This window comes from Jaculus jaculus, chromosome 2, assembly GCF_020740685.1.
Source record: "Jaculus jaculus isolate mJacJac1 chromosome 2, mJacJac1.mat.Y.cur, whole genome shotgun sequence".
NCBI classification, from domain to species: Eukaryota; Metazoa; Chordata; class Mammalia; order Rodentia; family Dipodidae; genus Jaculus; species Jaculus jaculus.
Window position 1 is genome coordinate 99,294,092 of NC_059103.1, and position 14,578 is coordinate 99,308,669.

The 14,578-nt window shown below is 34.1% G+C and overlaps 1 protein-coding gene across 3 annotated transcripts in view; it reads left to right on the top strand.

Moving 5' to 3' along the window:
• Cxxc4 (CXXC finger protein 4) overlaps positions 1–13,091 on the top strand; it is a 28,299-nt gene extending 15,208 nt beyond the window's left edge. For all 3 annotated transcript variants that reach the window (XM_045144767.1, XM_045144768.1, XM_045144766.1), the window contains one exon: positions 9,248–13,091. In XM_045144767.1, coding sequence (XP_045000702.1) covers positions 9,248–9,292 — 45 coding nt within the window. In that variant the 3' untranslated portion in view covers positions 9,293–13,091. The remainder of the gene's footprint in view (positions 1–9,247) is intronic.
• Positions 13,092–14,578: the final 1,487 nt, after the last annotated feature.

Here is a 14,578-nt window from a genome sequence, read left to right on the forward strand (position 1 = left end):
ATAGAACTCATGATACTCTCAGGAAAAAGTAATCCTTGGAAATTTCCTGAGAATGAACTAGGATCTACAAATGTGGGAGTTTGTTCTGGTACGTGGCATGCTCATTTCATGGTCGTGGGGCATCTTTGACTGTGCATCTCCTCTTAATGAAGGTAGATGAACCAAACTATATTCTCAAAGTTCCAAGATGTATGTACAAATACTTGAACAAATTAAATTAAATTAGTTCACTTTTTAATGCTTTGTTTTTGCTTACTTTATAAGAAAGAGGCAGAGAGAGTTATGGAGAGGGGAGAGAGAGATAATGAGTGCACCAGTCCCTCTAGCTACTGCAAACAAACTCCAGAAGCATGTGCCATCTTGGACATCTGGTTTACGTGGGTACTAGAGAGTTGAACCTGGCATTGCAGACAAGTGCCTTAACCACTGAGCAATCTCTCTAGCCCTGCTGTTTTATTTAAGAAGAATATTAAAGAGAAGTGTGGGAAGATTGGCCAGTAGTTAAAGGCACTTGTTTGCAAAGCCTTCCCACATATGTTTGGTTCCCCAGTACCTATATAAAGTCAGATGCACAATGTGATGCATGTTTCTGGAGTTTGTTTGCAGCAGCAAGAGATCTTGGTGCACACACATAGACACATACACACACACACACACACACACACACACACACACACACAATCTCTCTCTTTCTCTCTCTCTCAAATACATAAAAACATTTTTAAAAATATTAAGGTGAAAGACCAAAAAGTTAAAGCACAATTGCAAATTGGAGTATTCTATATGCTAGCCATTGTACTTGAAAGAAAAGAAGGGAGGGAAAAAGAAAGGGAGGGAGGGGAAGAAGACATTGAGAATAAAAGAAAGAGAAAACAGTGTGTTGTTCATACAAGCAGTTGTAACCTAGTGCATTGTTGTTGATAATAACAACTAGTTGCTTAAGATATTTAGAATTAATATTCTTTAAATTCCTTTTATCAATTTACAGGACAAAAACATGCAATGATTTGTAGGCTAGGTCTATCCCAATAGCTTTTCTCACAAAATATTGTGAACACAGTGCCTAATGACCTCAATTAAAATGCTAGTATTAACTTTTACATAATATAAAAATAAGTTTTTCTCTAATATTTCAGATTGATAATAAAATAAGACACCATATATCAATCAACTATTAATTTTTTCTTCTAATGAAAATTAAAAGCTGCCAGGCATGGTCATGCACACCTTTAATCCCAACACTTGGGAGACAGAGGTTGAAGGATCACCATGAGTTCAAAGTCAGCCTGAGACTTCATAGTGAATTACAGGTCAGCCTGGACTAGAGTGAAACCCTACCTCAAAAAAAACCAAAAATTAGAAGCTGTCCATATCATAGCTTTGATAAGTTAAATATCACATCTTAATAGCTTTGTGTAAGTGACCTCCCATTACTCATATTTTATATGAATATCTTCTCGTCAATAAAGAATGATACACTTGGTATAATTTACTGATTATAGTAAAATTGGCTAAAATTTTTTAAATTGTTGATCAATAGCTAACTGCCAGTGATTTCCTCTAGAAGCATTGTTGTATTCAACAAATATTACAAGAGTAAGTTCAAGTAGAGAGTGAATTCTTAAACTTTCATACACACAGTATATTAATGCATATATATATATATATATATATATATATATACATATACATATATATATATATATACAAATATATTAAGATTCTACAATCAAACATATGTATACATATATGTCTCAGCCAAATAAAAATATGCATAGAAATAAAAACTGCACATTTAAATCATTAACAATGTAGTATAGATTATACTGCTTTATGTGGGTCCTGGGGAATCGAAGCTGGGTCCTTTGAATTTGCAGGCAAGCGTCTTAACTGCTAATCCATCCCTCCAGCCCTTGCATTTTTAATTTCAATATTACTTTTACACTCTCTGTACACATATGGTTAGAAATACTATATAAATAAATTGTGAAAAATCCTTTTGTAGTCTGTGATAGTGAAAACATTTCCACTTTGCATAATATGTTACCATCATATATTATAGTGTTAAGACCATTTAATCACTAAACTACCCATTTATATAACAATAAATTTAAGAATCCATTGGGATGCTGTGGTTGGAAGTATTTTTACAAAATTTACTTGAAATAGAATATGTAACATTTACCAAGTGTCAGTGCCTTCATGTGACAGTAGAACAAAAGTTGGTATCTTTTTGGTTCATGCCATTAATCTGACCATTTTTGCTACCTCCCCAACACATGTTCTCCTTCAGTGTTTCTGTAACTAATATTGGACAATATGGATTTATTACCTTTTCAATATAGTTTATAACCCATCCTCTTCACAAATTTAGGTAGATTTGCCTTCTGAAATCATGCGACCCCAGTGGTGATGGCGAGGGACAGTGGTGGTGCAGAAGGAAAGTTCATTCATTGACAAGGTAGAAGGAGGAGAAGGAGCAGTGGCAATAGAGAAGGGAGGGTTGACAGGGTATCTGTGCTTATTCACCATTAATCAGAGAAATCCTCACTGCAAATGGCAATTTAAAAACCTACATTTTAGCCAGACAAGGTGGTACACACCTTTAATCCCAACATTCAGGAGGCAGAGGTAGAATTGTTAAGAGCCCAACCTGAGACTACATAGTGAATTCCGGGTCAGCCTTGACTAGAGCTAGACCTTACCTTGAAAAAAAAACCAAACAAAAAATCCCTACATGTAAATCTACAAAAAATTGTGTCATAAATGTTAATGTAGTTACTTATTTAGTGCTTCCTTATTCTTAGATAAAGATCTAATATTCCAGTTAGTGATGACACCAATGGGTGATTTTTATTTATATCTGGATATTGGCTAAAATAAGGTTTCATTAGGCTGCAGAATTATAGTTATGTAGTAAATAAATTTGAACTATTAATGTTTCATTTGTTATCTAGTTATCTATTATCATCATCTGTCTTTAACTGTATCTCTATCTATCTATATCAATCTGTCATCTATCTATCTATCAATCTATATATGTCTTTGTATCTATCAATCATCTATCTATCATCCATCTATATATCATCAGCTTGTCAGCCCTAAAGAAAAGAGTCAATGAGATGCAAAGGTAGAAGGCAAAGGTAGAAGGCCAGGAGGGTCAGAGGCAATCTATAATGTAGCCTTTAGGAAGCTGGAGAGGATCTTGAGTTCTAGCCCAGATTGAGACACAGTGAAACTGTTTCAAAATACCAACTACAAAAGAAAACAAATAAAAGAGAAAAACATTGAAAAACATTTTCCTGTAGTCACATATTTTAGGTGGGGTACTATGACTACAGAGTTGTATGTAATTACAATAACAACATGTTCTTGGGCATTGTGATGATGGTTTATCACAGATTAATAGTTCTCTTATATGCACAGACCTGTTTTGTGACAGTGCTTTCTCTTTCTAAGAGATTATGCTTTTTATAAAATATTACTTCCAGAAGAATATATACTTTTTTGTTAAAAACCATTTTGGGGAGGTACTCACTTTTGCTAGGAATGACTTCATAGAATAATTATTAATTATACAAAGTTTTTTATCATACACATTAGATTATGTGCATATATATGTTCATATTTATATTGTATATGTACTTCAGTATCTCATATTTTAACATTGATTTTGAAATTGTGTTAGGATTAAAATTAAAAGAGGCGCTGTTGTAGTGTTGTAGTATATTTTGGTAAAGCAACACAGGAAAAAAAGGTAGATTTGCATTATCAGGAATCCTTTGGCTTTTTTTTTCATTCAAAAAGAAAATCCCAAGCTGGGCATGATGGCATACGCCTTTAATCCCAGCACTCAGGAGGCAGAGGTAGGAGGATCGCTGTGAGTTTGAGGACCCCCTGAGACTACCGAATGCATTCCAGGTCAGCCTGCCCTACAGTGAGACCCTACCTCATAAAACCAGAAGAAAAACAAGAAAATCCCAAAGTTTGAAAATTTTTGTAAGAAGTTGTAAAAAAAAAAAAAAATGAATAGCTAAAGTAAAACGATGAGACCTACTACTATCTTTTGTCCTTTTTACTCATGTGCCTTTTATTGGCAAATTTTAGGAATTCATTATGATGTTCAAAGTTTAGTTTAACAAAGTAGATTCAAATACAGTGTGTGTGTGTGTGGGGGGGGGGGGTGTTCAGAGTCTAAAAAGTTGAAGGCAAGGTTCTTCACAATGAAAACTGTATTTCATAAGGTCGTACAAGAGACTTCATTGAGTAACTGTAGCTTGGAATTGCTTTGATGTTAGTCAGAAAATATTTCTCATTATTATTGAGAATCAGAAAAATATCTGATAAATGCACATTTCTTTATAATAAATGAGAAAAATGAAAATTACATTTCAATTAATGTAGGAATAATGTTACTCCCAACCTTCACTCAGAATTCATTGTATTAGACTCATCTTTGTTCATAGTAAAAGTCTGAATGCATAGGTGAGTCATTATTCAAATATTAGAAATTTATTTAGCATTATCTATAGAAGATTCTAAAATTTTAATCTTAATTTCCATTTCCATTCTGAGATAAATTTCAATCTAGGGGTTATCTGTAACTTGCTCTTTGAAACCTCAGGTCTAGCTTCATTAAAAGCAATTAGTTTTAAAATATTTTATTTATTATTCATTTATATGAGGAGAGAGAGAAGGAGGCAGATAAAGAATAGGCAGACTAGGACCTCTAGCCACTGCAAATGAACTCTAAACACATGTGCCACCTTGTACATCTGATTTTAAGTGGGTACTGGGATTTGAACCTGGGTTATTTGGCTTTACCAGCAAACACCTCAACCACTAAGCCATGTCTGCAGCCTAGGATTAGTTTTAAATGCCATGTTATGAATACTGCTACATTTCACGTATCATATCTAGATGTGAATGGCCAGCCTACATAGCCTCATATGTACAGTTACAGATGTTGCACTTCTAGCTTTTAGGAGATGAATTTTCATAATAATAGACATATTTCTTACAAGAATATGTAGATGTACGTTTGACCTGAGGATTCCAGAACACCCAGCTGGTAGCAAAATGAATAACATGGTCAGATTCTTTAAGCACAGCTTTGGGGTTTCTTCATCATTTTAGGGTGTTCATTTCTCCATAACTGGCAAAATGACAAAATGAAATTCATTTCTACCAGGGATGATGCCTTGTTTATTTATTTATTTCAGATATACTTGGTGTGGATACATCATGTGTTTGAACATCCTTTCTCTCATCCCTGCTCCCATTCCCCTGGGAGCCCTCCTTAGTGGGGTTCCTGGTATTCCCCATGGGGTTGTGGGTTATGCATTATGGGAACAGCAGTCAGTTATTGGGAGGAGGTAACACCTCTCGGTATGGCATCCCAACATGTGGTTCTTGCAATCTTTTCACCCCCTCTTCTACAAAATTTCCTGAGCCATGGTGGATGAGTTTTAAGTCTACTTCAGTGATGAGCTCTTAGGAGCCTCTGAATCTCTGCTTTGGTATGTGCTGAGTGTCCTCAGGGTCTGTCTCCTTCACCCTGGCACTGATTGTCAGGCTCACCATGGAAGCAGCACTCTTGCTCATGTTCCAGTTACTCTGTACTTTCAGCTGGGTCTTGGCTAAGGTGTGAGGGGTGGTTTATTTCCTCGGATCTTGCTACCTTCAGAAAAAGAAAAATTCTTCAATGGAGAGAGTCAGCATAGATTAAATGGAATAAGCATTGTTAATTTAGGGAGAATTTGATGGATGCTAGTCTTTGATGATGTCTTTTTTAATTATTTTATTTTATTTATTTGAGAGAGAGCAAAAGAAAGAGTGACAGAGAGAGAGAGAGAGAGAGAGAGAGAGAGAGAGAGAGAATGGGAAATGGGAGTGCTTGGGCCTTCAGCCTCTGCAGATGAACTCCAGACTCATGTGCCACCTTGTGCATCTGGCTTATGTGGGTCCTGGAAAATCAAACCTGCATCCTTTGGCTTTGCAGGCAAGTACCTTAACTGCTAAGCCATCTCTCCAGCCCTTTGATGATGGCTTTTATATTCATATTAAAAACAAATGTATTATAAGACTCAATCACAGTCTCATAAAATAAGTGTCAAGTATTTGGACTTGCACTATATCATCCTTTTATTCAAGGTTATTTCCTTGATTTAAAAATTGTTTAGGGCATGAACACAAATCCTTCTTAAAAGAAGCTTAAAGGTCATGATGTGCCTGGCCTAAGGTGTACTTTATCATTGTGGAGCAGTGGGGAAGAATGAGGCAGGGTGGGTGGGATGGGAGACTACTGGTTTCTCCATAGGCCTCCTGGAGCCAGACTGGGATTTGTGTTCCCACCTGCAGTGAAGACTTCCAGAAACAATGTGCTCAACTCAGTTCTGCCCTTTAAGTCCTGTTCCTTCTCTTCCAGAGGAATCTGGCTTTCCTGTCACTCAGGATAACTATTCCCTGCAAGAATCACTGAGATCCAAAAAAGTCACCATAATCTCATCAAGAGTGTGATTCCCCAGCAGGGACCTTGAGTTTATATAACCCAGAAGTAGCTGGTCAGAGTGTTTAATTCTCCCTCTTGGTCTGCTAAGCTGCCCTTTCAGTGACAATTGTCTTCTTACAAAGATGACCTCATTAGCTGACAAAGTCAGGGAGGTGTGCGCTCAAATTTGTACAGAGTAACCAGAAAGCTGTAATTTAAGCCAATAGTTATATGAAAACAGAATTTTTCAGTCGGCTTGGCTGCAAAGAACTCAGTTTTTCCCTAAAGTAAATTCTGATGAGCCTAATAAAAACTGAACTGCACTTTAGATCTATGGAGGTCTGTGTGACCACAGGGCACTAAGGAGTTTTAGCTGTATCTTTCACCCAAAGATAAAACTGTTAGGGAAACCTTATGATAACTTTCTGTTGAAGACATGGATAATTTGTTGCAATTAATGCACTGGTGGCTTTTCTTATTTTTCTCACATATTTTTGGTGACTTCCCAACTAATCAATTTTCATTTGCATGACCTGAGAAGATCTTAATATAAGGAAAAAATATAAAACATGCCTCACTGTTTACCTCCTTGCTGGGGCTACACACTGGCCTCACTGTGCCACAGTTCACAGTGAACTCACAGAAGAGCATCACCGTAATGCTACTTTATGACACCATTTTAGTCTAGAAAACTTACGTGTTGCTTCTCTCAGGTTTGCTCTAAATTTTGCTGTGAGCAAGCAGTGAGAAATGGTTATTTTTCCTCATAACAGTGATCTTTGACTCTAGGTGGCATTTTGCAAGCTTGCTTTGTTTTTCAAATATTGGAAATAGAGTATAGGAATGGAAGAAGAGTAAATCTGGAAAACAGATTTGAAAGTCTATCTAAGACATAAGGACTTCATCTCATTTAAAAAAATGTACTCTATGTATTTTTTCTGTTTATCTTGATAAACATATATGTTTACCAAGATCCAGGATTACATAAGTATATATTTATAAACTTGTTTCCAGCTGGCATTGAGAGTAAGTTGGCATCACTGTTAATTGAATATATATGAATATATATACACATGTTTATTTTTCATATATGGATCTGTAACCATAGACCTATAATTGCATGGATATACTTAGAACTAATTTATCTTGTTAAAAATGACTGCATTTATATAACTATACATGCTTATAAAAATTTATCCTTGGTTGGCATCAAACAAGCAATCTAGCATCTGGTAGACAATTTTAAGGTTTCATTTCCTGTGTGCATGCATGAGTGTGTATGTGTATATGTGTGTGTGTGTGTCTGTGTGTATCTGTGTGTTATGGATATCAGAATGGATATGTTATTTATGTTCCTTATTTCTTCATATAATTTTTAAGAACAACTAAGCCAATGTAACTAGAAATAAAATTATTATGTCTACTATTGAAAAGTTAATTTTAAAAGTTGGTAATAGAATTTTTCAGAGTAACCAAACCATATGGCAGGATCCAGGTATATTCAGTGAGAATAAGAAAAAATGAATTAAGTCATCAGCCTAAGGAAGTAAAAAGAAAATCAGTAAAGTTAGTATTGACTTTGAGAACAGATATTTTGTGATTTGACAAAATACAATTTTAATTTTTCTATACATATGTGCAAACTTGACTTATGTAAAATATGGTAAATTACTAATTTTCAACATTTTGGAGTTTATTATTGGTTGTGAAGACACATTTTTAAAAAAATGATTTTCACTACAGATAATATAAAGAAATTAGCCTTCTAAAGGGTTATTTTATTTACTTAACTTTCTAACTAATATCTTAGTGAGTAAATAAGCTATTATGCTTTTGATTACATTATTACAATAAAAGATTATCAACCATGTGTATAAAGTAAGGAAAAGATAACCTTCATTATTAGAGCATTACAGTGAAATGTTCACACATTTTCTGAAATATAAAATTCAAGTATTAATCAAATTTTCCTAAGATGCATATAGGAAGTGTTTATCTGGCAACATTAACTTGGCATGTTAATTCTCCATCATAAAGAAATTTACTTCACTTAATTCTGACATCAGCCTTATATAGATTATATGTGTATGTACTTACTATGACTTTGTTCATCAATATGTTGGTCTAAATTTCAGTTTGCTTGGTTATGTTTTTCTTGGTGTAGTGGGCAGTTGCAGTCATATTAGCTGTATATAGTGCATATGTGTCTTGTCTTGGAAATGGCATGCATAGCTGGTAATTTTATTGAAATAGAAAACTAAACAAAAGAACATCATGAAAATTATTAGCTTTGAAAGTTAGCAAGGAAAATTAATCCCTTCCTATTTCACTATGTGATTGTGCCATCGATGTGTGTTGTAATATAAGACAACTTGAAATGGCGTAGAAATCCTATGAGGCAGCTACAGAGTTTAAGGACCAGGGGTAAGCTGCCCTTCCTGCTGTTGTTTAGTCTTGGTCATTTCCTTTATTATCATTGCTAAATGAACTTCTGGATTTACTTGCTATATTTTAAAGACCATAGTATGTTGTAGTCATTATGTGTAGTTAATTAGCATTAAATTGAATAGTTTAATTTTCATAATATACTAAGATTGAGCATTTCCTCTATTTTCAGATGTTAGAGTATATGCCATCATGTGGTATATGGATGAATAAACATATTGCTGAAGTGTATGGGAGAAAATTCTAATTTTATATTGACAGAAAGAAAGCTTAACTTGTTTTCTTGCTCTCTCTCTCTCTCTCTTTTCATAGAGAACACCTGTTCCCAGCGCGGAGGCATTCCGATGGTTCTTTTAAAGCAGTAGTATCTCTTACTTTCAAGGCATTTGGAAATGAAGGGCAAACTAATGTCTTGTTTTAAGAAACTGCTTAGTCCACCATTGAAGAAAATATCCAGATATTATTTTCATTTTATGTATAGGTTTCTTCAAAAAGCAAGAAGAAAAGAAAAAAAAAAAGACATTTTAAAAATAATGGGTGAGCTTGAGGAATTGGCCAGTCTGTTTACTTTCAATACACTGATTCTTTGATGTAACTTAGCTATACTAGTGAAGTCGTCGTCTATTTTGAAAGTGGCTGTAAAAAATAAGTTTGGGTAAACCCCTGCTGTAAAATCATGTATCTTTGCAAAGTACATATCTATACTTCATTTTCAAATATATGTGTTTCAGTACTGTAAACTGTACAGATAGCAGCTTGTATTTTGTGTGTTTAGACACAAGGAGACAATCATGTCTGAGCATCTATGGAGATTAACAGTTTGTACACAACAGTATGATTCTGCAAGTTAAATCTGGAGCAATAAATTTTAGCTTTAAATATTTTTTGCCAGTTGTTTGTAGAAGCAGAGACAACACTGGTGGGTTTTCATGCATCTTTCCAGAGAGACTTGATGACAAGTTTGGCAGAATTTAAAGATCATGATGCATCCAGCAGTTACCTTCAGTTGTATTGTTATAAGAGGGGAAGATGTTATGAAAGTTTCAATTAATCTTTTGAGCACTATATTAGAGTAGTGGTTATGCACTTGCATTGCTTACAAATGAGCTGTACAGAAGGGTATACCTCCCAAATACTTAGTGTAGTTGACGTGTCCTGGGTTGCACTGTAAGGCGGAGTACGCAGAATAGTTGGGAAATGCAGAATCAGTTGTATTTTTTTTTAATTGATAAACGTGTTTTCTAGACTAAAGCATCAGATCGTAGAGGGAGAAATACATGCCTGATATTTTTTCATCCTGTACACATTTGTTTATTATTTGTTTTTGGGAAATAAGAAAAATGAAAATAAGAATATCCAAATGTTTTTAATTCAATGTGGGATATTAAATGGGAAGATTTCTTTTTAACATGGATACATAGAAGCCTACATTGAAGCATGGCTGGGGATTTTTTTAAGTTAATAATAATTTTAAAAATTCATAAAAGTGTGGTGTGTGTGTGTGTGTGTGTGTGTGTGTGTGTGTGTGTGTGTTTTAACCATCCTTTCTAATAGCCTCCCAGTAGGACCAGTGGTCTTCCTCTAGTCTTTCAACAAAATATTCTCTTACATCCATCCCCAATTCTTGACTCTCAAAGTTTATTCCGAAGAAGGCAGGACCCCAGTCTGAGGGCCTTCGTAAATTCATCATAGTCCTCTCTTACACACAATGGACTTAATGCTTCACTGAAGCTGAGTTCATCTTTTTAGGACAGCCCTGTGTCAAAGGTTATCCTATGAGCACATATATTTTTCCCTAGGCACTAAGGGCCATTTTCAGTTTTAGGAATAACAAAAATACATAAAATGTCAAGGTTGCCATGTTACTACAATTTTTACTCTTTATCTGTGAGCTAGTCATTGTAGCCCACTACATCGACAAGCCTGTTCAACAGATAAGCAAAATGGATTGGAAGAAAAATAACTTGGTAAGAGAGTGCTGTAATAGTGAAAAGTTGAAAATGTAGTGGTTGAAAGACTAGCAGGTGATTACTTTTTACAGTTTGGTTTTAGTTCTGTATGGAGAATAAGACATAAAAGGTTTTCTGGAAACAGGATGAGCACATCACTGTTAGAGCACTTGAGGAAAAGTATACTCCATATATACAAATGCCAACATGAAAAACAAGGGGTGACTTGATTTGCCTAGCATGTGGTCAATAAACTTTTCTGAGGCAAATTCATTGTGTATTATACCTATCTATGTTTAGAGAAGACAAGGAATCACCAGCTGAAATGTGGTATATATTGATTTTGAGATAATTTTCTACTTGATGTTTATTCCTTTGAGGGTTTCTAATTAGAATTTCTACTTCTGCAGTAGGACCAATGAGAGCTATGTAATTTTTGCTCCATTTTTTTTTAGTTACTTTATTTTATTTTTGTTTGACATTTTTGTTAGTTAACTACAAGTGAGTGCAAACTTACTTTCACACTTGAATGGGAAGCTTGCCTTGATTTTGTAAAATGATTATTATATAAATGAAACAGACTTCTATTCAGGTTGTATTAGGCCTATGATAATGATCTTATAGCAATGTATGGACAGTCCAAAATACATGATTGTATTGCATGTCTTGTTGTGTTTTTGTTTTTTTTTAAAGATCTAATCTGTGTACTATAAAATGTGGTGTTTTACATGACAGTTCATTTTTTTAAATGAAAGAAACATGCTTAGTACCAAATTGGAACAGTGTAGCTTTTCTTTACTTTTCTTACGTTTTTATTATGGTTATTGCTATTCTATACCACTCACCTTTATGCTTTTACCTAAACTCCAAGTATCAATGTGGAATCCACATTGAGCACTCAGTGATGATGGTGACAAAATCACTCTCTCTAGTTTTCTTTCCCAAGTGTTCTCATGCTGAAAACTTGCAAAGCCTATCTATGTAACCTTCTGTTATTAACTTGAAGGCTTACATTTTTCATTATTCTAAAATACCAATGAAAAATAACATTTTAAAATTGCTTCCTGTGTGCTACATATCCAATAGCAAATAAATTTAGGATTAAGAACTCAAATTAGAGGTTGTATATAGACAACTTAAAAATTGCATATCAGAAAGTAAAAAAAAAAAAACCTGTTCTGCCTTCTCAAGGCAATACCATGCTCTGCCAGCATTTGAGGGGGTATGGACGATACCTGGGCCTCTTGTGCGCAGACTGAGCAAATGTTTATTTCAGCTGTCACTCAGCACTATGATATCAAAAATATAATGCAAACAATGTCTTCTCCGACCTCCGGATAAACGTGGTTTTCTAAAGGACTCTACCTCTGTATAAGTAGAAACACGCTCACAAAGTAGTATTGTATCTATACTTGGGAAAGAAAACAGTAATTACCTTCCCCCAGTATAAGCATATACACGAAAATATTTCATGGTTGCTTAATCCCTATCCCTCAACTTCCTTCCTGTACACATGGTCAGATGCAACAAGAAATGATGGGCTTACTATGAATATTAATCACTAAAAGAAAGAAATACTCCCTTCCTCTCATCCAGGACCCCTGGCATGTAAGTTTTACAATTAGTGCTACAGCATATGAGGTCTTTAAGCTGATAGCATCAGTAATCAAATAATGAAAAAAGGGAAGCAGTTAAATGAACACACTACTAAGGGTCAAACAAAGCTATAGTGGGTCTTTGATCATGGTTAGATTCACAGTGATATCAAACAGTTGGTTCTCATGTAACAGCTAAATGTTTCAGCTTTTGTTTTTATTAAATTTGGCATTTCACACTGAGATCTGTATTCACAGTGAATCAAACACAGCTACTGTGTTAGGAGGGATTCCATTTTCACCATTGAAAAAATAGTCAGATATTTCAGGATATGGGCCGCAAAATGTACTCCTTTCACAGTGTTCTCCTATTCTGAACTGTGCAGTTATCTATTAAATTTTCTAATAGATATTTGTGTAAGGTGTATGTATGCTTGTGCAATTATTTAAAAAAGCAGTTTTGGAAAACAGTGTATTTATTAAAGAATATCACTTATGGGGCATGTACAAAACTGTAAAAAAAAAAATTTAAAAATCACTTCAATTTGCCCAGTAAAGTTGTTTTTGTGAAATTTCTGTGTTGTTGAATAAAGGAATTTAGTATTCAAAGTACGGACAGATTTTTATTTGTGGGATTTTACTTAATGGTTCTGAGAATCTAGTATTGTTTATGACATAAAATGTATAACCCCTCACTTGTCCTTACCTCAGTGGCATGAAGCTGTGTACAAATCTTACAGAAAAATTCTGTTGTCCTTTTTTGTGTATTCTTATATATGTTTTTTTCTTATATAAACAAAGAACATGAATATTGGTACAAATAAAAGAAAAATGTGATGATTAGAAAACTTTAGAAGACTTTTAAAAATTCTTATATTGAGGAAGAACTGAATGAGTCCCCACTTTTATCTTATCTTTTCCATTATAAATGTGCCAAGAGAAACATTATAGGCCTTCCTTGTTCATGAGTGAACAGTCCTGGTGATAGTGCTTGAAAACATTGTATAAGAAATGTGCCATGCAGGGATTCTGCCTTCAGCCATTCTCATTTCATGTTAATTCACATTTCTTACTGTGTTGGTTTTTACCATGGGACATTGTTATCCACTCCTACTGTTCATAGGTTGATGATGAATGTGCTTACCTTATTTTACTTCTTAGTACAAAGGTCTAAATTTTTTGGTGCCTTTGAAGTACAAAAATCCTATGGAAACATTGCTTTAAAACTTGAAAATTCTTAATATAGTTCTAAGCACAGAACTTTATACAATTACAATTGAAAGATTCAATGTCCGTAGAATATAGTATCATAGTAGAAGAATTTTATAAATGTATTGAACATCAAAATGTTTTCTGTACATATAAAAACTTTGTAAATATAAAATATCAGCTGGAGGAACAGAACTGGATTATATAGGATGAGAAAGAAGACTTATTTGAATTAGAAGAACTCCCAAACATGTACATACAACAATTTCTCAGGTAAGTTGTCATGTGCCTTTATGGAATTGTGGTATAAGCAACAACATGTTGGGTATAATGAATTAGAATTTGGTAAATAGCACTTTCTTAAAATTGGCAAGGGTACAAGTTACCTGAATATTCATATATAATGATGAGATAATTCTTTGGGATCATTTAAATTACCCAAAAATTTGAGAGAAAGAATGAATGTTAATTCATTTAACATTGAATAAAATTAAATAAACTTTTAACATTTCTAAACATATGGCATTTGGTTTTTTCAAATGTAGTGGTAAAAAATTTTGTTTCTATGTTTTATGCAAAATCTACATTCCCTTTTTACCCACTCTTTATTTTGAGTCTATTTGGGGGGACATGTTTAAATTAAGCCCAGTTAATACAAATTTAAGGCTATATTTACATGCACTATATAAGTTATGAAATTTTGGTTGGGACTTTTGAACATCTTTGCTCGAGATCTACTTTGTGTTTCTAAATGTATATATTTGATCTGTTAACCAAGTTATCTCTTTATTTGTCATTGTTCTAGTGTTACAGCAAAAATGAGTGTGGTTTACAGGTGTTATAAAATTGGTAATGGAATGCTATAGTTCAAACTATGTTTACATCACGTG